The sequence below is a fragment of the Schistocerca serialis genome, chromosome 2 (genome assembly GCF_023864345.2).
Source record: "Schistocerca serialis cubense isolate TAMUIC-IGC-003099 chromosome 2, iqSchSeri2.2, whole genome shotgun sequence".
Lineage (NCBI taxonomy): Eukaryota > Metazoa > Arthropoda > Insecta > Orthoptera > Acrididae > Schistocerca > Schistocerca serialis.
In genome coordinates this window covers 491044782-491072734 of record NC_064639.1, presented here as the reverse complement: position 1 = coordinate 491072734, position 27953 = coordinate 491044782, and the positions used below count along the sequence as shown (strand labels likewise).

The 27953-nt window shown below is 42.3% G+C and overlaps 1 protein-coding gene and 3 non-coding genes across 4 annotated transcripts in view; 2 read left to right on the top strand and 2 right to left on the bottom strand.

Moving 5' to 3' along the window:
- Positions 1–673: 673 nt before the first annotated feature.
- The window catches only part of LOC126455611 (uncharacterized), a 43060-nt gene continuing 15780 nt past the window's right edge, over positions 674–27953 (bottom strand). Inside the window, exons 2-3 of the mRNA XM_050091374.1 lie at positions 14766–15639; positions 674–2023 (exon numbers count right to left, since the gene is read on the bottom strand). Of these exons, the coding sequence (XP_049947331.1) occupies positions 1610–2023; positions 14766–15614 (1263 nt within the window). The 5' untranslated portion in view covers positions 15615–15639 and the 3' untranslated portion in view covers positions 674–1609. The remainder of the gene's footprint in view (positions 2024–14765; positions 15640–27953) is intronic.
- On the top strand, positions 24388–24460 carry Trnav-cac (transfer RNA valine (anticodon CAC)). The gene has a single exon. It is a non-coding gene; the product is annotated as a tRNA-Val (tRNA).
- On the top strand, positions 24619–24691 carry Trnav-aac (transfer RNA valine (anticodon AAC)). The gene has a single exon. It is a non-coding gene; the product is annotated as a tRNA-Val (tRNA).
- On the bottom strand, positions 24886–24957 carry Trnap-agg (transfer RNA proline (anticodon AGG)). Its single transcript has one exon. It is a non-coding gene; the product is annotated as a tRNA-Pro (tRNA).

Genomic DNA, 27953 nt, shown 5'->3' with positions numbered 1-27953 from the left:
CAATTTGCGGAAGGATTGCATTTCTGTCACGTTGAATGATTCTCTTCAGTCGTCATTGCTCCCGAATTTGCAGGATCTTTTTCCGGCTGCAGTGATGTTGGAGATGTGATGTATCACCGGATTCCTGATATTCATGGTACGCTTGTGAAATGGTCGAATGAGAAACCCCCACTTCATTGATACCTCAGAGATGCTGTGTGCTATGTCCCATTGCTCGTGCACTGACTATAATACCATGTTGAAGCTCACTTAAATCTTGATGACCTACCATTGTATGCCGTGCCGTGTGCTGTGTCCCATTGCTCGTGCACCGATTATTATACCACGTGGAAGCTCACTTAAATCTTGATGACCTACCTTTGTAGCAGCAGTAACCGATCGACCAATTGTTGCAGACACTTGTCTTACATTGGCGCTGCCGACAGCAGAGCCGTATTCTGCCTGTTTACATGTCTCTGTATTTGAATACGTATGGCTATACAAGTTTTTTTATTTTTTGGCTCTTCAGTGTATAGCTAGTATATATAATTTAGGACTAAGTACAAGTAAAATAGAACAATTTCACAGCATGTTAAAATAAATATTTATTCTTTCAATATACATTTAATCGACATGTACGAGCGCGATTTTTTATTGTGAATACTAGGAAATTTTTTTCATTTTTTTTCTGGCATATTTGTCTCCATTATTGAGAATTAACTTGACTGGAACCTCATTTATACCATCGAAGCTTTTTCCAATCGTTGCTCCTGCTATTTCTGCGAACACTTTAGAAGTTTAACATAAAAACCACTGAGCACTTTTTGTTTTATCTCTGTGATGTTCACTGATTTATAGACACCAGTCATTGTGCTCCTTTCGTCTTTCTAATGTTACAATTGTTTTATCTCTGTGATGTTCACTGATTTATACACGCCAGTCATTGTACTCCTTTTGTCTTACTAATGTTACACGATCAACGAAATTGTGTAATATGTAAGGGCGTATCGTAAAAACGCTAATTTTTCGTATGTGGGCACCGTTGAGGATGTAGGTCCCCAAGTGAAAACTAGTTGTCTATATTCTGAACGTAGATTCCTAACTGTTTTCTAAAGTTATCTTTATTGCGACATTATCACGGGAAATATACAGAGCAACTATTAATAGTTTGTGTAATTGCTCAATCAATATTTTCGTCCTTCCACATAAGGAAATTCTATACACGACGAGTCTTATGGCTCAAATGGCTCTAAGCACTATGGGACTTTAACATCTGAGGTCATCTGTCCCCTAGACTTAGATTTACTTAAACCTAACTAACCTAAGGACATCACACACATCCATGCACGAGGCAGGATTCAAAAAATTGGCTCTGAGCACTATGGGACTCAACATCTTAGGTCATAAGTCCCCTAGAACTTAGAACTACTTAAACCTAACTAACCTAAGGACATCACACACACCCATGCCCGAGGCAGGATGCGAACCTGCGACCGTAGCGGTCGCGCGGTTCCACACTGAAGCGCCTAGAACCGCTCGGCCACCCCGGTCAGCCTCACTCAGTATACGCAACGTGTAAACAGGTGGGAACCAATATAACTACTTGATTACCCCTATATTTTTTATCGAATCAAACTTTCTGGTCAAGGAGCCCTTTCGAATCGAAGACAGGCAAAAGATGTTGAAGATATGCAAGGTATCTGTCGTTCCGCCAACTCTTCTCATAGAATTTCTTGGATTTCACTTCAAACTGATCGTCCGAAGTATCTATTGCAAATTCCATTTCGCCGAAATTGAGCATAAAAGGCAGCATAAAGAAAGACACGAAGACGGCGATCATGCCGAAGTGGTCCATGTCTCGCAGCAGCTGCTCGAGCGGGTAGCCGTCCGCCTGCCGCTGCAGCCCCAGGGCGCGCAGCGTGCGCTGCAGCACGGCGTGGTAGTCGGCCAGCAGGCCCTGCGTGTGGTCGCGCAGCACCTCCAGACTGGCACTCGTGTGAAAGAAGTACTGCAGGTCCTCCGCTGGAGACCCGATGTGGATTCCCTGCAGCACACAGGCGAAACGTATCACAACATGTCAAATTTTAATTACCTTAGGCTGAAAATAAGAGAATCGAAGCGTTTAGAGGGACACACACACGAGAGACTGACAGCAGTGATCCGTCACATACAATGTCGCTTGCCTTGACATCCTATACACGAGCGATTTGCCAAGCAATTTCAGTCGGTATTATCCACAAATACTTGTTAAACACAAATTTAGAATAAATCGCAATTATAGATTATTAAACTTGGTTTGAATTGTTTTCTTGGGAACTGTAGGCTACTTTACAGAATGTATTAGATTATCCAATGGCCCCAAATGGATTGTGTGCTTCTTTTCCGTGTGCCAATATAATTCGTTTTACTTTTATTTGTCCTCAATTCCATTTTTAAGCATTAGTATTATAGTTTAACTGCAAGTGTTTGAATAAATTACTCGGTGTATCTATAGAGTTGTTATTAACAGCAGCACTGCTGATTACTGTAACTCTTGTTATAAACTGTATGAAGGAGAGTTAGATTATATCAAATGATAAGGAACTTGACTGTAACTGTACATCAGATTTGCCCTGAACTTTGTAAGTGTCCTCTTAACATTACAATAGGCACATATGTCATTCTGGTTAGAAGTTACAAATCTTAATAATGCTCATAATTATTTCATAAATAACTCAAAATGATAAGAGGGAGCCACTGTATCGCGACTATTACTGTGAAGTTACCATCAATTCTACTTTTACAGCACAAGCTTCACAATGTTATTCACTGCAAAATAGGGTGCTGTATTTTGTTTTACATCTTAATGCAAATGGAAACTCTGGCTTCCACTTCACTTCTCAGGGTAGTTCCTGGTTCCTCGAAAACTATAAATTCTATCGTAAATTTCTTACTCAATGTGGACAAAGTGAAACGGAACAAAACTGCACAATCACTCTTAATAAAGAGAAAAACGAGTCGCAACCACATTGCACCACACCGCTGCTTACCAACCAGGCAGTCATATTGCTTGAACGAACCGCATACAATCCACCAGATTGCCTGCGAATTCAATGGGACCAGAGATCAGCGGCCGATCGCTGCGATTTGCGTACACGCGCGCTATCTACGAAGCTTATCGGTCGCCCATACGACTGATCGTTCCGATGAGTCACCCATATGTGGGGTCCTAAAGACGTGGTGCATCAGAAATGGGGAGGATCTGCGCGATTCGGTGGAGACAGGAACATGTGGAAAGCGTTGACAAGAAAAAATGATAGGATGACAGGTCATGTGTTAAGACATCAAGGAATAGCTTCGATGGTTCTAGAGGGAGCTACAGAGGGTAAAAGCTGCAGGAGGAGACACGGATTGAACTACACCCATCAAAAAATTGAGGGTGTTGGATGGAAGCGCTACTTTCAGATGAACAGGAATTCGTGGTGGATAGCATCAAAACAATCAGGGGAGTGAGGAGAAAAAAAACTGGTCAGGTCGAGTAGTATTCGCCCACTGAGGGTTCCATACAAACTTAGTTATGTACACAGCCAGTTCACCCATTCCACAAATCAAGACTTTCTAGAATGTTTCAATTCCAAGTTTGAAATCGGCTAACAAATCAGAAAAGGAATATCTTTTTTTGGGTTACATAATTACAAATTCATAATTTTTTAATTATTTTCCTTCACTTGTACTGTACAAGTATTTCTTGCCCAATTTCATGACTCTAGCTCAAGAGGAAGTATCCCCAAGATTTAATAAGTGAGTTCTGCGAATTTCAAAATGTGTGACATAAATGGCTATATATTTTGATTGCACTGACTTCAAAGTTTTCTTGCATCGACAAGGAACCGAAGACCTTATATGTGATTCAAATTTCAACTTTATACATCTACCTGTTTCTGGGAAAAAGAGTTTTGAACAGTCAGACAGACAGACAGACAGACAGACAGACAACAAAGTGAACATTGAAAGTATCATGTCCAAAATTATCTTTAAAAGTGAAAGTATCTAACCCAAAACTGTTTCCTTTTTAATTAGTGAAAGTATCAAAGGTAAAATTGTTCCAAAATTATCATTCAGCAAACCTGCATCTGACTGTGTCTGTGAACTTGTTTCGTGCACTCCACCATTTTGCCAGTAATGAAACATGCATTTCAGTCAGCAATCAAGTTTAGGAGAATAGTGCCATTTGGGCAGTGGCATGATGGTACTGAAAAATTAACTTTTTGCCCTGACGTTTACTTAATGAAATTATATTTTGACTTGAATAATTCCAGTTGTGCAATGGCATAAAATAAGTTATTTGAAATAACTTTGCTCTGATAACTTTAGTTATACCAAAATCGATTTCAAACCATGAACTGCACATATATATTGAGTAGAGGCCTCATTTCTTTACATTCTTTCATTTGGTGGGTAACTTTACTTTACTACTCATTTTCATATTCAATACAAACAAAGGATGTGGATTATGATTCAGGCTGTTAGATGTTGGAAATGGTAATTTTTGTATAAGATTTACATGTTTAACTATATATATATATATATATATATATATATATATATATATATTTGTAGCATGAATCACTCTTAGAAACAATTTTACAAAACGTTTACTGCGTCAAAACTCGGACATGCAAATCCTAACTCGAACATTATCTAACAAAAACCATTTTTAAATTATTTTGTAGCTTCTCCCATTAACGTGCTAAAGTTTACTCAGTGTACAACCTGAAAACTGCGTAGCGCGAATCCTACCTTAAAGCTGTCGTAACACATCTGCTTCCTTGGAGCACCTAGCTGCGACGACATAGTTTTTTACTGATCGCACCTGGCTCTCTTAAACATCAAAGATCCTCCTACTCAAAGATATTATACTCATTCCACCTTGCGGTTGGCAACTATCGACTTTATTTTCTGGATCTACCCTAATCAGACCTTAGCACATACCTTTCAACCTATAAAGGTTGACCGACTGAGGAACGTAATCCTAAAAAGAAGAACAAGAAGATTTTAGGGTATTTCACATAAGATAAAAGATCAGTCATCGGTGTTGCACAGGAATTTCAAGACGCAGTGACCCCTTTTCTTTGATCAGTGTGGCAGATGGCACAACTTCTTAAACCGAAAATAGAAGTGGCATCGTAAAGAGACTCAAAAATATCGGTGTGCCGTTTAGCATCAGCTCACTCAGCTGTACACGATAAAATTATGTTGAGTATAGCGCCGCGTCATCATAAAACACTATAGCAACTAAATTTACGAAGTTTCGACCGACTTCACAGTGGTCCTCTTCAGTTAACGGCCCTGAACAGAAATGCTGAAAAGTCGGTCGAAATGTCGGCAGTTTAGTTGCTGTACTGCTTTTAAAAATGACGGTGCGTAATACCCAAATCATTTTATTCGAATTGGTACTGGCCTTGGAACCATACGAACTTACAGCTATACACAAATTCGGAGTGCAACTGTCCAAAGTAATGGCAATGCACAGATTGATTAGTTCAGTCTGTCAGTACTAGTACTGCAGATGAAAATTGCAGTCTGTGATGGAGAGCTTGTACTGGTGGATCTTGTCAACATTCATCGTTGTACGGCACATGAACATGGAGAACAAAAGACTTTGCAGTTTCGAAAATCCTCATCAAAAGCCTCAGCATGATGTCAAAACAGGAGGGTGGTGTGCAATTAGTGCTACTTAAGATACTGGACCGACTTTTCTCCACCATTATATAACATCTAATACGTATATGGACAATGTACTGAAACATTTCAGAGAACTAGTAAGTATCTAAAAGATCTAAGTATACTTTATCATCAAAAGCACTGTCATAGGTGCACTGGCTGTGTATTCTTTCGCATTGTCGTGTATGAAATAAGCGTAGGTCTTTTCGTTATTTGTTAGTTCTCTGAGGAAAAGACTGCAGCATACGTCTGTCAGAAGTTATGGTTTGATGGTAAAAGATCAGCCCAGTAGTTTTATTTGCACTGACTGCACACTCCACTCCACTTTTCAAAACACACACGGGCTCTAGATATAGCTGATGAGGTTTTTGAGGCTGCCAACCTCGACTGTGAGTTCACGTACCGCGATAAATGCGTTCACTCTTCAAAAGGAAAGCCCTTTACCACTATCTTAGTCTCCAACACAGACAGATTACAACAGCTAGCTGCAGAAGGATCTTTCACTAGTAATCAACTCCTCCTGTGTCCCGCATTAGAACCTAACCACTGGTTAAATTCTGAATAAAAATCATCAGCAGTGGTGGCCGAATACCAGCAAACCAACTGCCTTGTCAATGAGGGCGGAAGAGCGGGCAGAAGTTCACAGCACTGTCTAGTCTTTGAGGTGCACAGCTGCTTCTAAAGGCGGAAGAATCAGCAATGATCAGTGGCAGGAAGATGGAGAAGAATTAAAGACATATGAAGTGTAACCACAGGACCTTAGATTAACAAAGAGTCAAGATGATATCTCCATTGGCAAAAGATTCCGGATAAGTCCGCCATTCGGATATCCGAAAGGGAACTGAGAAGGGGGAGGGGACCGTGAGAAACATATTGAATAACCACATTCTATGAGTCAGAGCAGGGAATGTCAGATGTTTAAACGTAGTAGGAAGGCTAGAATATTTAAAAAGGGTAATGCAAAGGTTCAATGTTTAGACGCTGTTAGTGAAATGAAATGGAAAGAAGACAAGGATTTCTAGACAGTCGAATGCAGGGTAATATCAACAGCAGCGTATAGTGGTGTAATGGAAGTAGCATTTGTTATTGTGGTGTCATCGGGCGAACGAGGTCCCCCGAAACCACAAGCAAGAACAGTCGCTGCCTGACGCATTTACGAATGAGAGACGTCGGGGAAGACACGACCTGAGCACGTTCCACAAGCCGCTGCTGCTGGAAGATTACTTACGCCGGAGCGCAGGGTCGCTCTGCCCGTTCTGGATCATCGCTTACGACGACAGCATCATCTGACGTCAGATCCATCAGCGAGAGCTGCATTAGAAGTCAAACTGCCAATCGAAGTTCATAGCGAATCGTACGTTGAGAAGAGACTTTCATTATGTATTGTATCAAGTGATAAAGTGTTCTGCGGCAGTAACGAATACATAGACATTCCTGTGGACGTGGATTGTTTCCCAGTTGAGTATATTACAGACTTCACACTTTAATAAATTGACTTAATATTTTTTTGTGTGTTGCAGTATCCATCCTCCAGAAGTAAATCGAGATTTGCTAGAAACCACTACAGTGCCGTCGCTGTTATCTCAGTTTTTTTTCGGCATATAGTTATGAATGGGAAAGTAGGGCTGCTGTGATCAGTTCAGTGGTAGGTTGTTGTCATCAGATTCGACAGCAAACTAAAGTCGACAATAATAGCTTAAGTATACAAACCGATGCCGCAAGCACAGATGAAGACATAGAGAAAGTATATGTGGATGTAGAACGTGCAATTCAGTACATAAATCGAGATGAAAATCCAGTAATCATGGAGGACTGGAATGCGGTCATAGGAAAAGAAATAGAAGGAAGGGTTAAGGAAGAATATAGGATTAGCAGTACGAATGAGAGAGGAGAAAGACTAACTGCGTGCAGCAATAAGTTTTAGATGGTAATGGAGAATATGCGGTTCATGAATCTCAAGAGGAGGACGTATATTTGGAAGTACCCGGAGACACAGGTATTCCAGCTGGATTACATCATAGTCGCACAGGCATTCCGAAATCATGAACTGACTTTAAAGCGTACTCATGAGAAGACATAGACTCCAATCACAATTTACTAAATATGACGAAGAGCAGACTAAAGTTCTAAAGGTTCTTCCGGAAGAATCGGTGTCGAAGAAAGTGGGATACTATGGTAGGGAGAAATTACGAGACTATGAGATGTGTTTGAAGTTCGCTAAGGATCTGGATCTGCAATAAGGAAAACAACAGCAGCTGGCTTAGCTGTTGGCGATTGGAACTCTCTGAAAAAGGTAATTACAAATGTTGGACATTCAAACATAAATACGAGGAAAGTAACAGCAATATGACTCACTTAGGAATTAAATTAATAGGAAGTGCCGGACAGCCAATGTGAAATGACTGCTGGAAAACGAAAAAGACAAGACCATCACAAGGACTGACTCAGCATATAGAAGAGTCAAAACAACCTTGGGTGGAATTAAGTGTAAGGGTGACAAGATTGAGAGTACAATGGGATTTCCGCTGTTAAACGTAGGAGAAATGGCTGGTAGGTAGAAAGAGTACAGTGAAGGCCTCTGGGAGGTGGACGAATTGTCTGATGACTTGATGGAAGAAGATTTGGAGTTGATAAGGGGGACGTAGGAGATCCCCAATTAGAGGAGGGCCTTAAAAGAGCTGTGGAAGACTAGGAATCAGAAAAGGCAGAAGGCATGCACAATATTCCATCGAAGTTTGTAAAATCACTGTGGGAAATGGAAACCAAGCGGTTATTGAAGTTGGTGCGTAGAATCTATGATAGCGACGACGTACTTTCTGTCTTCCGTAAAATATCGTGCACACAATTCAGAAGGTAGCAACGTCAGGTAGGTGCGGCAAATAAAGGACAATTAGCTTAAGAGCTCATGCATCAAAGCTATTGACAACAATAATATACAGAAGAATGGAAAAGAAAACTGAAAATCTGTTAGATGACGATCATTTGGTCTAGGAAGGTAAAGGCACCACAGACAGGTTCTAACTTTGAACTTGGTAATGGTGGCAAGACTGAAGAAAAATCATGTCACACTCAAAAGATCTGTCATAGAGCAAGCGGGAACAATAAGACTGAAAGACCAAGAACGAAATGCTCGGATTAAAAGGGTGTAAGACAGAGATGCAGTCTTTCTCCCCGACTGTTCAATCTATACATTGAAAGAATGGGAATAAAAGAAAGGTGCAAGAGTGGGATTAAAGTTCATGGTCAAAGGATGGTAAAAGGATATCAATGATAAGTTTCGTTGACGACATAGCTGCCCTTAGTGAGAGTGTAGATAAGCTTCAGGATCTGTTGAACGGAATGACCAGTCTAATGGGCACAAAATATGGATTGGGAGTAAATGCGAAAAACGCAACAGTAATGAGAAGTACCAGAAATGTGAACAGCGAGAAACTTAAACTAGAAACTGGAGGTCACGTGGAAGACTTAGTTAAGGAATTCTGTTACCCAGGACGGAAAAAGCAAGGAGGACCTAAGAATCAGTGTGCCTCATGTAAAGAGGAGACTACTGGTATCAACATAGGCCTTAAGCTGAGGAACAAATTTCTGAGAACATACGTCTGGAGCACAGCATGGGGTGGCAGTAAGATATGTATAGTGAAAAAACCGGATGAGAAGAGACTCTAAGCCAGTGGGACGTGGCGCTACAGAAGACTGTTGAAAATCAACTGGAATTACAAGAAATTTCCGCAGAATCGGCGAAGCAAATAACGTACGGGAAACAATGAGAGGAAGAAGCGTGAGAGGTTTAAGTTTAAGTCATCGTAAGTCTACTGCATTTTGGATCCAGATATATAGGCCAAATCGGCAGAAATTTTTCAACTCTGATTAAAGAGCATACCGATTGCACGAATTCAGGGTCAGCATTAAGGGCGTATTTACGGGACACAGGAGATCAGATAACTGACGTACATACACAAGAGTATTCAGATCACATATGTGGGATATAAGGGTAACAACCTTAGTAGCCGGCCGTGGTGGCCAAGCGGTTCTAGGCGCTACAGTCTGGAACCGCGCAACCGCTACGGTCGCAGGTTCGAATCCTGCCTCGGGCATGGGTGTGTGTGATGTCCTTAGGTTAGTTAGGTTTAAGTAGTTCTAAGTTCTAGGGGACTGATGACCTCAGAAGTTAAGTCCCATAGTGCTCAGAGCCATTTTGAACCAACCTTAGTATTTTAGAAGCGATTGCGGCTTTCCGAGCCTTACAAAAATGTCCTCAGCTCACCTTGAACATCCAGACGGAACTGAGACACTGGAATATTGTAGGAAATTTGGACTACCTATCCACATAGCCCATTGTCCTAATTTTCGACTACGTATTTTGCTGCGAGTAAAAGCTTTTACTGTTTATAAATTCTCCATTGTTTCTTACAATGTAAGGTACAATATCCATTAAAAATAATAGTGGTCTGTATCATACAAGATTAATAGTATTAGTTTTTTGTCCAACCATATTCCATGTTTTACATCAACTGCTGATGTAAATTGTAATTATTTTATGTACAGGACCTCCCCCTCTACCACGTTTCACTGTTCGGTCTAGTAGCCCTAATTTGTCTAACGCCATATCGCTGGGCTTTCGGATACCGCGGTGTCTGCTTGCATAGGGTTCCAGATAGTTTAGTGTTCCTTATGGCTGAACCCGCATCGCCTGCTGCTGATATTATCATATGTTTCTATTGTTCTTTATACACGGTTTGATACGCTTTGAAGGGCTTATTTCACTCTCCCGCGCCACATAATGATTTTATTTTGTTTTATGAACACCGCATTTTGTCTATTTCACAAACGATTCTAGCGGGTTTTAAGCAACGACGTGAACGACGAAGAGAGGCTTAAAGAAAGGGTTAAATAATGTTGTAGACACAATTATGTAAGTGCCTAATGTGCTGGTCTGTTCTACACCATGTAACAATATCCATTAAGCCCATGTAAAAAGAAAAAATGAAAATACTTTCTTTGCAACCCCTGTTTAGGTGACCTCAGGATGCACCTAAATTGGGATGAAACCGTTTTTGGTTTTAATAAACTTTCTACAGTCACAGCGGTGTTTGTTGCCTTTATGTAAAAATATGGACACTTGGCTGCGGTTGCCCGCAGTTCAAGATAATATATGGGTCTATATGGAGATGCGACAAAATGGCAGAAAGGAGTTATCGTCTTTGGACGTTCCTGTGCCCACAGTGTGAATGAAGTTTCCTGGTTTGCTGATTTACAAACGCGACTGTCCAGAGTGTTTACAAGAATTGGTGTTCGTCTCCCAGTTACGTAACATGTGAGAACATGGACCGAAGAACAGTGTCAAGCTTCATCAGTGACAAACACTGTCAATCCCGACAGGAACTCCTGCCGTCAGTGAATGCACGTCCGTTTCTTCCAGTTCACGAGCGGATATTGCCAAGGGAGTTGAATGTAATGGACATTTCCACTCAGCTACCTTACAGAAGTCAATTTCTCACCTGGGGAAATGTAAGTGCACGTCTCCAGTTGGCCAGACAACACAGGAAACGGACGGTAGCTGACTAGAGGCTTGTAGTGTGGACGTCGAGGGCGATTTCGTCTCTTTCCAAATGCTACGAGGCCCAGTGAAGCTTTAACCCCGTAAGGTGCCGTGCAGGCCGGAAGCAGTGCTGTCATGTTTTGGGGGCGTATTTCGTGCGATGACTTGGCTCCACTCATTCAGGTTATCGTGAACTTGAACCAGGAGGATGGTTATTTTATCATTCGTGCTGTGCAAGTCTCACACTTCCTTCTAGAGCTATACTGTGGACACTGCCTCTTACAAGATGACAATCGGAGTGTTGGCAGGAGTGTACGTATGTGTTTGGCTAACACTCAGGCACCCTGTCACACATCGAGTACCCTGCTAAATCTTCTGCTCATAATCCCACAAAAAGTGGCTCGGACTACTTTGAAACAGGTTAAATGTAGCAGTCGATGTCCTCACAGTCTGGAAGCTCTATGGTATCGAGCCATCAATAAGACGCTCCAGCAGTGTACAATGTCACGGCCTAACGACAAACGCCGGCACGAAGATAAACAACGCAAGAGTAGAGGGGGCTGTGAGACGACGTCAGTCAACAGCATGCTGACTGGGACGTCACCACGACAGGAGTGGCCTCTACAAGAAGAGAATATAAGCGCCTTTCCCGCCAGCCTCTGTGTGACGGCAGTAGACCGGCAACAGCAGAGCCGGAGAGTAGAAGACGCGGACATCCTAACTGTTATACTGATACCTCTGCCTTGTATTAATCTCCTGCATGTACATTGTATACAGCAAAGGACCCTGACTGTTTGCATATCGCCCATAACTTCAGACACGTTGTTGTAAATCAAAGTTAAGTATTGTCAGCATACTTTATTGTAATAAGAAACCATTAAAGTGAATTTCTTGAACTGTTGTATAGCTATCTGACAAAGTAGGATCCTTTAGGCACCCTGTAAGTGAGGAGTGGACAGGACGCCACATACAATACACCGAAGCAACTTGCGGACACTCTTCCTCACCGAACTGAGGTCATTATCCAGACTAGACGTTGCGTTACTCGGTATTAGCGCGGTGTCGGCTAGGGTTACTAACTCTAAAAAAACAAAAAACAAAAAAAAACAAAAAACAATGAGAACACTACGTGCAACATTTATAAACAAATTCCTATTTCAGTACTGTTTATTAATTTATTTTCTCATTATTAGTTTCTGCGTGATGAAGAATTCAATATCGGTGTAGAATTTACTTGAAAATATCAATATCTTTGGTGCAGCAGCCAGAAAAGCCAATTTTTTTCAATTTTCTGAGGACCTGTGATCTTAGCCCTAACTAGATTTTACAACAATACCCCCAAATACGCTAACTGGCGACTCCGATTCAGTTCTCTCATTAACTTGTACACTTCTACCGCACAATACAGAAGAAACGGAAATAAAGAAAACCGCAAAGAAAAAATAGTGAGAGCAGCTCATCAAGGACCTGGGATAGAATGATATCAAACACTGAAATTGATCTACATGGTAGACAAGACATGCAATATAAATTCCTGATAAAATCTTAACAGACAAGAGAAACATTCTGGACGATTACACGTCATATACAAAGAAGCATGGATAAAACGCTATCAGGCATTATGGTAGAAAAAGTAGAACTAATGAAAATAGAGCAGAAAAAAGAACAAGAGGATGAAATAAGAAAACAATGATAAAATAGAACTAATGAAAGTAGACCAGAACAAAGAACAAGAGATGAAATATACCAAGATGACAATATTAACTTGGGGAAGATACAAGAGTCATTGACGTTCAAAATGTGTGTGTGAATTCTTATGGGACTTAACTGCTAAGGTCATCAGTCCCTAAGCTTACACATTACTTAACCTAAATTATCCTAAGGACAAACACACACACCCATGCCCGAAGGAGGACTCGAACCTCCGCCAGGACCAGCCGCACAGTCCATGTCTGCACCGCCTTAGACCCAAGAGTCATTGAAGCAGATGAAAAGTAGAAAAGCAGCAGGACGCGATAATATTAAAGCAGATTTTATTAAATATTGTGTTTTAATGTTAGAACTGAGGCTGCTGCATCTGTTAAATGAAAGTTAGAACTGTAAGATGATACCTGATTCTTGGAGAGTGACGGAAAAAACATCAGTCTATAAAAAGGGAATTACAAGTGCTTGTGAAAACTACAGAGGAATAAGACTGTTGAACACTAGGTATAAATTTCATGCACCAATAATTAATAACCGACTGAAAAGAATAGCTGACGCCCTCTTATTGGAAGAACAAAATGGTTCTAGAAAAGGGTGATCATGCAGTAACATTAGAATAGTGCGGCAGATAACTGAAAAGAGACCAGAACAAGAGTCTTATTAAAGGTCATAAAAAGTTGTATTTAAACAACGAAATTTTGATTAATCGGTAAACTTAGTTCCTAGAAATACACATTTAGATTAAAATACTATTCAGTCCTGATTGATCAGTTAGCAGTTGTGTCCTCTGACAGTGACCAGTGCCCCAGCCGTCGACTCTGTTCACCATCCGACGAGACATGGTCTCAAGGTAATTTTTGATAAAATCGAAACCATTTGGACGTACGATTATTAATTTTTATAAACCCTTGCGATCGAGACTGATTGGAATTTTAACCAACCAAAGATCGCTGGTACTCTCCAGTGATATTAAAAAGTTGTTATCGCATTTAAATACTATACTCTTTGCTGACGATCAAATAATTTTATGGAACACACATGGTGATTTGCAATTTGCTCTACATCGCTTAGACTCAATGGATAATCTCTGTAACTTGAAAATATCAGAAAATAAAACCAAATGTATGGCTTTTAAAGGAAATTACATACCATGTTCTAAAATAATGCTAAATTGAAAATCATTTGAACAAGTGTCTAATGTGATGAAAGTTATGAATATGAAAATGACATCTCCAATAAGTTGAATATGTTACATGTGGCAGTATACGTAGAACAAAAGCCAATAAAACCAAGAAAGACAGTAAGACAAAACTCTACAAGATAATGACAACGCCTATGCTCACATACTAAAGTGAGACCTGGACAAAAACTAAGAAACACCAAAGAAGGATACAGTCAGCTAAAATAAAAATAAAAAAATAAGGAAAGTAAAAGGACGCACTCTGAGAGAACATAATGAAATAAGGAACGAGTTAAATATATTCTGCATCAATGGAAGGACAGGAAACGAGATAAGAAAATGGAAGAAGCGCATTGGAAGAATGGGGATGGAAAGAATAGTCGGATACGTAATGGACTATAGCCCTATAGAAATCAGAAGTATAGGAACATAAGGAAAAGTTGGCTTTTTTGAAGACAGAACAGGCTACAAGCCTATACTCCTTGAAGTGTAGAAGAAGAAGAAGAAGAACAAGAACAAGAACAAGAAGAAGAATACCTGTAGATGTTACAGTACGTGAGAAGCTTTCGTAGCAGTGAATGATAATGCCGTGAGTTTCTGCAGTTTACCAACTCCGTAGACAGTTAAATATGTAATTAATAGCGTGTACTTGTTCCTCACCTGGAAATCGTAGAACCGGACCTGCAAGCCGTCGCTATCTTCCCGGAACATCACGTTATTCTTGTGCAGGTCTCCATGCACCATGACCTTGAAGTCCACCTGGCACTGCTCCACCACATCCACTACCTCTCCCACAAAACGCGTGGACAGTTTTTCCATCTTGTGTACGTATTTCTGAAACCACGTGTAATCTTCCAGGAAATCGAATGTACCGTCCACATACCTCTGATTTTTGTCTTCGAAAGTGTCCACCAGTCTTCTGGAGAAGATGAGTGACTGGTGAAAGAGTTTCTCGTTGTACTGCTGGTCATCGAGTAGTGTCACCGAGGCGGCGTGCATGCGAGCCAGATTTCGCAGCACAGCTCTGCACTGGTCCACGTCCAGGCTGACACCTTGAGCTACTTTGTGGCATCCCGAGGCGTCCAGATCCTCGACCACCAAGAAGCTGGTAGGCTGCGACCCGTGGTGGTAGAACTTGGGAGCCAGTGGCCTCCAGCTTTCGCCCTCTATGGTCTCGAGCACAGAGTCCATGGCGGGCAGGAAGCTGGCGTAGGCGACCGTCTCCTTGGTGAACACACCGCTGTCCGCCAGTTCCTTGATGAAGCCACCCACTGTTGGCGAGCTCTTCACGATAACTGATGTTTCCCGCTCATGGGACTCTCCGAGAGAGTGCAATTGAGCGACTACTCTGTAAGTTTCACTTAGGAGTCCACCACCAACCTGGCCCATCGACTTTAGTTGGACACTTGATTCGTCGACTGTCGGGTCGCCACACTTAAGTGCGCTCACGATGAATGCTCTGTCCAGCCACGATGGAATGGCCTTTTGCTCATCTGGTACGGTTCCCATCACTGCTGCAATACGTCTGGGTTTCCTGCACAAAGAATACACTTTTTATAGGCACAAATAATTATATTGAGGATTGGCGACACAAAAGACCCATTACAGTCAAATGGCAGAATCTTCGACTTTCAAACGTGTGTCCTGGGTTCGGGCCCAGCCACTGTATAAATATTTAACAGGATTTATAACCAATAAAGGCTGAAGACTTCCCTTGTTCTGCCAAAAGCCTTGTCAGAGGATGCAGAGGAGTGGACAGAGTTTCAGGGCAATCTCTTGCAAAGGTGGGAGAATTAGCAGTAATCAACAACAAGCGTTTGCAAGGAGGAAGGAAGATTAGGGCTTAACCCCCTGTCGACAACGGGCTCATTAGAGACGGAGTACCAGCTCGAATTAGCAAAGGATGCGGAAGGAAACCGACCCCGCCCTGCCAATGCAGCCATCCTTCATTTCCCTTAAGTGGTTTAGGGAAACCATGGAAAATCTAAAAGTGGATAGCACGATGTGGACTTGAACCGTTGTCGTCCCGAATACTAGTCCAGCATGCTAATTGACGTGCCGCTTCGCTTCGTGATAAAGATGAAAAAGGCAAGTAATGTGTATCCACAGAACTGGAAAAGTGTCTTCATGATCTCTCAACTGGCACAAGATTCTGGTAGGCGACTGCTAAGGGGAAAGATTATTTATTTAGTGTATGGCTTAAAGAATTACTCAGGGCGAAGAAAAATTCACGCACTAGGACTTCACAGCGCGATTTCCCACATACCAGCAATAAAAAAGGGCTATCACAAAATTTCGTCCTGCGCATATTTCCAGCAGTAAATGGACGTTAGAGATTGGCACTCTGGCAACACTGTAATCAGATGTACGTAACTACCTCCGACGGCGTATCACATTAGTGCTGTGCAATTGGTGCAGTGATATCGGTTGAGTTAGCATGTAGGAATTATAGGGTTCGATTCTGGGTGGAGGCATATTGGTTTTATTTGCCAATTTCATTCTGCCATATAATACTGGAGTACACATCGCTTCTTAAGCCACACGAATCCAACTTTTATGTAGTACATCTACATCTACATCTACATACATACTCCACAATCCACCATACGGTGCGTGGCGGAGGGTACCTCGTACCACAACTAGCATCTTCTCTCCCTGTTCCACTCCAAATGAGAACGAGGGAAAATTGACTGCCTATATGCCTCTGTACGAGCCCTAATCTCTCTTATCTTATCCTTGTGGTCTTTCCGCGAAATATAAGTTGGCGGCAGTAAAATTGTACTGCAGTCAGCCTCCAATGCTGGTTCTCTAAATGTCCTCAGTAGCGATTCACGAAAAGAACACCTTCTTTCCTCCAGAGACTCCCACACGAGTTCCTTAAGCATTTCCGTAACACTCGCGTGATGATCAAACCTACCAGTAACAAATCTAGCAGCCCGCTTCTGAATTGCTTCTATGTCCTCCCTCAATCCGACCTGATAAGGATCCCAAACGCTCGAGCAGTACTCAAGAATATGTCGTATTAGTTATCCGCTTTCCCCACAACTGCCATTGCATGCTTATCCCGCTTCATATCGCTCTGCAATGTTACGCCCAAATATTTAATCGACGTGACTGTATCAAGCGCTACACTACTAATGGAGTATTCAAACATTACGGGATTCTTTTTCCTATTCATCTGCATTAATTTACATTTATCTATATTTAGAGTCAGCTGCCCCTCTTTACACCAATCACAAATCCTGTCCAAGGTATCTTGTATCCTCCTACAGTGTTCTGTAATGGTTAACATAACAAAAACGCGGTCAAGCAAATCAGAAACAGACGACTAAAAAATGACCTGTCACAGGACAGAATAACTATAAAAACAATGAGGTGCTACAGATGACTGCTCAGTTAAATAACTCAGCCTCTACTAGTCATTTGTGCTACATGCAGTACGTCCGCTCGGATGTAGCACTTTAACAAACAGTGACAATAATAATTTTCAAATTAATGACTGCATGACGTTTACAAAAGAATACGTTGTCCTCAGAGCAGATCCCTGCACGTCCAAAGATTGCAAGACCCGCTGGATCATACAGCTCTGGACTCTTCGCAACATGGCTGCAACCACAGATACACGGGCAGCATGAACACCCCCTATCACTTCTACCACAGGTGTTGGTAGAGTAGAATACACATGCTTCTTCAAGTGTCCCCTCAGGTAGAAACCCGGAGGATTTAGGTAAGATGAACGCGGAGGCCGTACAACTGGACCTCATCGATGGAGCCATTTCCCTGGAAATATTTTGTGTAAATATCGTGACGCATTAATTCCAAAGCGTGGAGGTGCACCACCGTGTTGGAACCATAACCTCCACCGAACATGAACTGGAGCATCTTCCAGGGCTTCAGGTAAATAATTTGGGAGGAATACATGATACCTTCGTGCAGTCAACCAGTCAGGCAACAAGTACAGACCCAAACTCCTGTCTCCCAAAATTCCGGCCCAGACGTTGATGCCAAAGCGAACCTGATATCCAAGGTCGCGGGAGACGTTCGGGTTAACGTCACGTTGTGCATACTGAAGACACCCTGACGAGTGGACGCTGCTTCATCCGACCCAATTACGGTGTTTATGAAGTCTTTGTTGGCTGCCCCTTGTTGTTGGAACTATTCATAGAACTGCCTCTCGTCAACGACCGTCTGTCGAGAGACGAGCAGCTGCTTTCCTACGCTGCATGTACTTTGCAGGGATCTTTGTTCATGACCTCCAGAATAACTTCCGCAGTAGTTGCAGTAGGAGAGTCCATGGACAACGTCTGTCACGCGAGGGTTGAAGGAGAGAACCACTCTCCCGAAGGTGAAGCTCCAGTCGACAGAACACATTTTTATCTACATGACATCAACCAGGATATCTAGCAGATCTAGCAGCATGTTCGCGAGCGGCAACGCCAGACGGGTTATCAGATGCAGCAAGGACCAGAAGCATATCCACATATTCATAATGTGTGTGTGCCATAAATCTACCACAATCTTTGAAAATGACGCAAGAAGAAAATACAACATGTTTATGAACATACATGAAGTCTATTACGGACGCGTTACTCCACTAGCAACTGTCTGGTGAACAGCGCAAACAGTATAAACACATCATTAGTCGCAGCGGTCTGTTCCACTTAACGGGCTTCACCTCTCTTACAGCATTTATTCTGTTTGATTCTTCCCGACACTGGCTATTGTGAAATGTTCGTTTTCGAATCACGCTGTTTCCCTCACGGTAATGGACGTGATGTTTCCACATTTCCATCGATAGTAATAATAATAATAATAATAACAATATTAACGCATGGAGATATTTACTAAACAGTATGCGCTTATCAGACGCAATGTCCATGGGCATAGTTACTGGTTCCATGGTGATAATACGAAGAATTGGTAATCGAGATTGGAAATTATTTGCAAAGCTCATTGCTAGCCCTCCTAGTGATTTAAGGCCCGAACGAAATGTAATGGGCCTTAGCAAGAATAAAAATTGGTACTAACCGATGGGGCCATTGGGGGAGGGTACACAGAAAACCTGTTTGGAATCTAGTAGATGCAGTGGTGCGAAATAATTCGCGTCCACGATGTGCAAAAGGCTTATTTTAAAGCTGACAAATGAAAACGATTGGATTTCAATTTCTGTGTTCGAGTACGTAAGTGAAAATATTTCGTAGAAGACCCATTGTAATCTCTGTATGACGACTGAGGCACGAGATACTGTACCACGCTGACTACACTTAGCAACAAATTCACCTCGACCCAGAACCGAACCATCGACCTCCTACATGCTAACCCGCAGCGCTTTCCACTGCACCAACTGCACAGAATCAGGCAGTTACCATATACGAAATTACAGGATTGCCAGATTGCCAATCTTAAACTTCCATTTACTGCCGGAAATATGCGCAGATGAAAGTCTGTAACAGACATTTTTGTGTTGCTAGAAGGTGAGCAATCGCACAGCGAAATCCGAGTGCTCGAATTTTTCTTCAACCTGCGTAATTTTGAGAACTGACAGTAACTATAAAATGTTGAGATAACTATATTCCATCCCAGCAAAGACTAGTCACTTGACTGCTTCAGGTTTTGCGCCTGCGAAGTCCGAGTACCTACAAATTTTCTTTTTGGCCAGTCGTACATAATGTGGTCCAATTGTTGCTCCGATGTCAAGCAGCCACATTGACCATTATTCATCATTCCCAAAGTGTGTATTGATTTTTTGGTCACGGGATCGCCAGTTATCACATAGTTGAGGGAGCTCCATATTTTTCTTTGGTGGTTCGTTTCCGAGGATTGGATAACTCATCTGCCATACATATTTTCTCATGACTATGGAAAGATGTCTTTTGATTTCCTCATTCTTTGCTTTCATCATTGCATTGTGGGACCAGCTGACCAGTTTTTACCCAGACTGTATCTCTATATTTTAGTCATGTGAGCGGAAAATTATTCAGTGGCTCGTAGATAGGAAAGACTCTAAACTTCGAGCACTTGTTCAGAGAAAGAAATGCCTTTCACAGTAGCGAAGATGAACAAGTGCTCACAGCTCTTAACGTATGCACTTTAGAGCCCATATTTATTGGACATTTGTTTCTTGTTTTGCTCCATGCTACAGTTTCTCAAAATCTGGAAAGCGAAGAGCTTGCACAATTTTGTTTTACAGTGTCAATGACGAAGTACCGAAGTACTTACAGCTCCTGTGGTACGCCTTTTCGGGCCCACGTTTACTAGAATGTTTTGCTTCCCTGCCGTATCCCTCAGCAGTGACCATCCCTCCTGCAATACTATTATTCAACTCAACAAAGTAACACGTTATTCAAGCTCTGTGTCAAAAATATCGTAATCAAGCTTTCTAGGGCACGGCACTCGCGCCTGATAGGACGGCTACCACCCAAACCCTGTAACAACTGTGGTTGCCTGAACCTCAGTACGTAAGTGCAAAGACTCAATACTGCACCACAAGACAAAATAATGCTGCATAGCATGCAAACTTCCTGTATGTCAAAGCATACAGTCTGACTCAAGGTCATACTTCTTCCGGACACAGGCTGTATAATATTTTATTGTTCTGTAACGAACAAAACAGTCTCGATGAACAGTTAAACAAGGATGCGACCTACACTTTTTTCCATAAAACAAGAACACTGACTTTTCCTACGACGCAAGTCTGCTTTTCTGCATCTATGAGTACATTTCTAAACCGCAAGACAATTTATGAGATGCGGAGAAGGGTGGACTGCACCATGCAACAAAATAAAATATTTTCACTGCTACTGGGTTTAAAATATGTTCCTTATAATAATTCATACGCGGTGAATACAGAACTGCTGTCGGATTTGTTCTGGCACGTCAGGAAAAGATGTTATGTACGTGTAAAAGTTATCAAGAACAATGCTGTTAACTACATTGAACTGCGAATGTGAAAATTTTTTGGGAAATTAACGTTCGTACTTTGGAATGAAAACACTAAATATTATAATTAAGAAGTGAATTATAAAATGTTTATTTACCTCTGAAATGATTTAGGGGGCCTTAGTTACACTAAGATTGACAAAGATGTGGTTTAAAAGTGCGATGGAATCTTTCACCGTGCTTGTCACTCACGGCCCCCATATTTCTCGTAAAGAAGGTGAGATGCGAATGCATCTTTAGTGACATTAAGCGCCCGAGGTGCTGGAAGGCTGTTAGCAAGTTGTCCACAATTTCTGCATAATTGTCTACTCTGTGGTTGTGCACGACAAGCACAAATGTGTCACAAACTCCTAGTTCTCGTTCCGTTAGCTCCAATCTGATTTGTGGATCTCGAATCAACTTCCATGTTTCTGGTCCAGCGAAAACTCCTGCTTTGAATTTTGCGTCAGTTTTCAACTTTCCAAACTTGTCTTTTAGGTACTGAAAACCACTATTTGTTTCAGCCATTGCTGCAACAAACTGTTTCATAAGACCCAGTCTCATATGGAGCTGAGGTAAGTTAATCTTCTTACGATCCACACGAAGAACATGTTGAACGTTGCGTTGTCAGGTTAAAGGTAAATTTCTGGGTGGCCAATTTTTGATTATATAGTGACTCTTGTCAATGCGATTACTCCACAGGTAAAGAAAGCACATATGCTTTGTATACTCAGTCTGTATTCCTAGCAGAAGGGCAACAACCTTCAAATCACCGAAGATATTCCAAGTATGCTCAGAATCAGCATCAAGAGAGTGTTCATTGTTTCGTAGGTTTCCTGAATTCCCACGGCATGAGAAATAGGAGTTGACGGTTTCTGGTTGCCATTGTGTAATAGTGCAGCTCTGAGACTACTTGAGCTGGAAAAAAAATGGCTCTGAGCACTATGGGACTTAACTTCTGAGGTCATCAGTCCCCTAGAACTTAGAACGAATTAAACCTAACTAACCTAAGGACATCACACATACCCATGCCCGAGGCAAAATTCGAACCTGCGATCGTAGCGGTCCCGCGGTTCCAGACTGTAGCACCTAGAACCGCTCGGCCACTCCGGCCGGCCTACTTGAGCTGGAATCAATGAGAAGTTTGCATTCTTCTGTTGCGTATTTGTTATCTAGTTCCTTTATGAGTTCATCGAATTTCATGTGGTGATCTCGAAAATGCTTAATTTGATCACCTCTCTTGAGTAAGTTCCACTCCTTCAGTGTGGAACACCACAGTTCAGACTTTTCTTCCGACAGGGACAAATTGCCAACCAGTTCATCCAGTTCCGCTTGGTTGATCAAATGTGGCTTTTTAATATCATTGTCGGAAACATTCGTGCATTCCACAGCTCCGGCGCCACTGTCATTGCCTTAAGCATCACTTTCTTCGTTGTTAATTGCATCGGCACAAAGAGGAATTGATACCGGGTAATCCGTACGATTCGCCATAGGTCTTAGAGCAGACTGGCAATCTGGATACACCATTTTTGACTTGTTCTGTACCTGGATATGTTGGTCAAGCAGAAACAGCAATCCGAATAGTGATCTTTCCGCTCCCGCCAAATCATGGGAACAACAAAAGGCGTTAGATTTCGCTTACCCTTTAAGCACTGGGTTATGCCGGGGTAATAGACGATGCAACAGACATGATGAACCCAGGATTTTGTTTGATCTACGATATCACATCCGAAGTAATGTTTGTAAGCTATATGCAGCTTTCTGATCATGTTCTTGCCTTGGTCGGACGCCGTTTACAGGCCGCAAATGTAGCAAAAGCAGTCCGGTCAATTCACACAACTTTGCCTATTCATCTTTCGGTTACTGATTCCCCATATACCAGATTACCGAATCGTCTTATACGAAATCACTTAAACGTATGTTACTGCGACTGTTGATTACTAAAACACAGAACCACACTAGTACGAACTATTCTCCAGTCACCTCTGAATCAGACTAGTGGACAAACAGGAGAAACTGCACTGGAACTAATTGTATAAGACATGTTGAAACATGCCTGCATTCTGTAGCTTATGGACAAGTTGGAACTTGAGCGGACTAGTTAGAAGTTGTCCACGCCTGCCTTTTTATTTTTACTAGTGCACACTTATCTTTCCACAGACGCATAAAGCAGAGTAACCTTGAGAACACCCACATATATACACACTCACACAATCGTACGTCAAACACGACTCGTTGATGCAGCTACATATTAACCCATGTACATGCTTTTAATATCATATGACTTTCAGCTATAACTTTCAATCCAGACGTGCTGCAACATATCCGATTGCAAAATCGGAATCAACGCACTCTATTACATAACGCTCGCGTTATTTTTACACAGCAGCAAATTCATTGTTGCGGAGTGTCGCTTGTCTTTTTCCTGTTCTAGCTGCGGATGGTTCGTGGGAAGACTAATTACTGGTAAGCCTCTGTGAGGGCTCGAAGCTCTCTGCTTTTGTCTTCATGGTCTTTTCCCGAGACACATGTTAAAAGAAGCAACAGATTTGTTGACTCTTCTAGGAACGTACGCTCTCGGAAATTTAACAATTATTCACTCTGTGATGGAGAACGCCTCTCTTTCAGCACCTGGCACTGATGCTGGATGCTCATATCCGTGACGCTTCTGTGCTTACCAAATAAACATGTAACGAAACACGCTATTGTTTGTATCTTCTCTAATTACTCTATGAATCGGACATGTCCGAAAGAACAGATACCATCTTTATATAGATAAGGCTTACCGACTAATGATTTTCTTAGTGCGGATGCACTCACATTGCTCAAACTCTTACTGCATTCGGTAGAGCGACTGCCGCGAGCAATGAGTATAGTGGGCAGTGGCACTAGAAATGTAGTATGTGGACAGTAAGTTGGAAATGTGGGTCTCACGGGGAGCGTGCCAGAGATAAGTCACTGCAACCGCACTTTCCTTTGTGTCCTCGATGGCTCAGCCGGATAGAATATCTGCTATGTAAGCAGGAGATCCCGGGTTCGAGTCCCGGTCGGGGCAGACATTTTCAACTGTCCCCGTTGATATTTATGAACCCCTGTAAGCAGCTAATGGTCTGAATTTCATTCTTCTGCCTGCTGCTGAGAAAGTGATTGCTTTTGCTGATATGACTTGCAATAACGACTGCGCGAAACGCCGCTATCTCGTTAGGGGTGCCACGACAGACACCCTCTCGAGCACCCCGAAGACTTCTAGAGTCCTCGGCTGTGATGGGTTCCAGGCTGACAAAAGAACTGTCGTGTGTGCATTCGCGGACGAGAGAAAGGCTGAGGCAAGTTCGAGTGAACAAGGATGGACTCCTAGTCCGTCGTTTCCGTAGTGTAGCGGTTATCACGTTTGCTTCACACGCAGAAGGTCCCCGGTTCGATCCCGGGCGGGAACAATATTTTCCTGCCTATGTCGTATTGTCCTCCAATGAGCCACGTCGTGTGCGGATCTGCTGCATGTCCCTTCGTTTTGCGAGTACCACATTTATTGAATTTTTTAGTTACGATGGCAACATCACTACAAGTTGTCTGTGAAGTAAGGCGCACACAAGCAGTTTCCGTGGTGTAGCGGTTATCACGTCTGCCTAACACGCAGAAGTTCCCCGGTTCGATCCCGGGCGGAAACACTTTTTCATCACTTTAAGCAAGACTTACTAACATGCATCTGCTACCACCTGTACCCGAAACATTCGTAATCGCCTTCACGCGTCGGACCACAGTGTCAATTGCTCACACCAAATAAGAAATTCATTTGATATTGACGGCGAGCTTTTTGCGCTGACTCAGCCACTGACGTGCGATCAGTTTGCACAAAACGCTACGGCTCGTCCGGGATTTGAACCCGGGACCTCCTGCACCCTAAGCAGGAATCATACCCCTAGACCAACGAGCCCTGTGACACGGCGAATGCCAATTATTCCAGTCCCTCGATGCCGTCCAGGGTTCCCTGGAAGTCTCGTGTAGGCTGGCGGGATGGGGGCGGCGCGAATCACCAATGCTATCTGTTCTTTCGGACATGTCCGAAACACCAAACACCATCTTCATGTAATAGCCGATATGTCCATCATTTGCACTGAGGATTGTCACACAGTGACCGGAGTCGGTCTTAGAAATAAAGGATTTCAGTATTTACATCCGATGCTGCCATTTATCCAAAATATGTTGACAATAATAGGGTCGTGGTGCACGCAGTTCCCAATGGAATTAGACATCAAAAACATCGCAGATAAGTTAGAATATCGGATTCAGATCTGGCGAGTTGTGGTGGACGGGGGAGAAGGGGGGGAGGGGGCGGTGAGTGAGCACATCAATTGGAACGCGCCACTGTGTTGTTGAAAAATGTCACTGCTGTCGTAAAACATGATCGTCATGAAGGGATGTATGATACTCCTTGGCCATCACGGTGCCTTGCAAGAGATGCGCTGGACCATGGATGCTCACGTGAATGTTCCCCAGAGAATAATGGAGCCGGTGCCAGCTTGTCTCCGTCCAACATTACGTGGGTTAAGGAGCTGTTCCCCTGGAAGACGACGGATTCGCTCCCTCCCGTCAACATGATGAAAAAGGTACCGGGATTCAGCAGACCATGCAACGCTCTGCCACGCACCAACATCCAGTGCCGATGGTCACGTACCCATTTCAGTCGTAGTTGCCGATGTCGTGGTATTAACATTGGCATATGAATGGCTATTCAGCTGCGGTGACCCTTTGTTGCGAATGTTCGAACCATTGTGTGTTAGACACACTTTTACTCTGCCCAGCATTAAGGTCTGATGTTAGTGCCGCCACAGTTCGCTGCCTGTCCTGTTTTACCAGTCTGCCCAGTCTACGACTTCCAATATCTGCAATAAGGGATTTCTGCCCTGCCCAACGACGTCTGGATGTGATTTCACCTTGGTTCCTCCACGTGTTGAAGACTCTTATCACAGCACTCCTCGAATACCCGACAAGTCGTGCAGTCTCCGAAATGCTCATACCACGTATCCGTGTCATCACAATCTGCCCTGGCTCAAACACCATTCTACTCTCGGATAGCACGATCACTGCCTGCCGCGGTGGCCGAGCGGTTCTAGGCGCTTCAGTCTGGAACCGCGCGACCGCTACGGTCGCAGGTTCGAATCCTGCCTCAGGCATGGATGTGTGTGATGTCCTTAGGTTGGCTAGGTTTAAGTAGTTCTATGTTCTAAGGGACTGATGACCTCAGATGTCAAGTCCCATAATGCTCAGAGCCATTTCAACCATTTGAAGCACGCTCACTGATACTACATGCACAGTGTGTGTGTGTCTGATTAGCAGTCATCCACGCCAGTGGACGGATTTGTATCCGGTAACAGGTCGTTGGTTATAATGTTCTGGCCGAGCAGTGTATGAATTAAAATACAACACTCTAAATATAACGGGATGACCGTAAGAAATTTTAACGTCAGGTACACATAACTTATAAGGACACTTAATGCACAACATCTAATGAAAGAAAATCACCTTCACACTGGGATAAAAATAGATATGGTAGTCTTATGCCAGAACAGTAAAAGAAAGGGAATGCTTACTCTACAGAATTTCCTAAATGAAACGACAATACCCTCAAGACCAAAAGAGTAAAAGTAGTACAGTATTCAAATTGATTCACAGTTTTCCATAAAAAAATGATAATAAAATTTCACAAAACACACACTCACTCACAGCCGCACCACCCATCCGCCCTCCACCGCAGCCCAACATTCCATTTTACTCTCACCCTCTACGGCTTCCATGATCCCTCAGTCATCCCTAAAGCATTCCAGAAGGACCACATGCAAGTATGCTACAGTTTAGGTAATGTGCGGGGAAATGTTTAGATCTGGCCTATTGAGTGGAAAAATCGCTACTATATGATTCTAGTACATGCAAAGGAACAGATGAATACATGAAAAGTACATGCAAATGTATGTAAGTGTAAAAACACACAACAATATATTTGTAAACAGTTAAGTAATTTAAATTAGCTGTTAAGAATCACTAAAGATTCCTAATTAAAATATGTACTATTTTGTTGCATATCGTAGATCACTGAAGGTGCCTAGCATCAATAGGCGAAACATGTTTGGTACATACAAATTAACATTCAGTTGCAAAAGATGGACGTTTTTCATTTCTATATAATAAAGCAGAAAAAATTATTACTGTGGAATATCCACCTGCGATTAACCCTTTGCAGCGCAGATTTTATGTTGGAGTAGAAAAAGTTAAAATATTATTTTCGACTTGTAAATTCTTCTAGCAACACATTAAACATGATTTGTAATATTTTTAATTAGTGTAAACACATAAGATTGCAATGGTGCCTTGTGGAACCAATGGGCTTTCGTGGATATTGCAGAAATATCGAAAACTGAAATGGGTCCAGTTGGACCCTGTGGGCTGGAAAGGGTTCAGTGAGAGCAAAAGTTCTTAATTACAGCCTCTCCTTCTGAACATAGAACCATGGGAGTGACTACATAAACGCAGCGAGAAATCTTCTGTTGAACGTGCTTATTTGTCTACATTCTATAATCATGAAATGGCATGTAACATCAACTGTAACGTCACACTTTCCGCATCTGGCGTAGTAATCTATGAGCAGCATTACGAAGAAAGCTGTATGAATATGAAAACTGGCCTTTTTTTGTAATAGACATAATCTTGTAGATGGAACTGCAGACACAAAGCTATTTTAAGCGTTAAAGCAATCCATTCGTACGAATTTTTTCAGCACATTGAGTAAGATTTATTCACTGATACTTTGTATCCGTGTAACGTTTACAGATCGACAAGGCAGTTTACATGAAATTTTCTTTCCCGTTAATGAAATTATAGCTTAACAATAATATGAAAATTTAGAATAAAATAAACTTGGATATTAGAGTACTT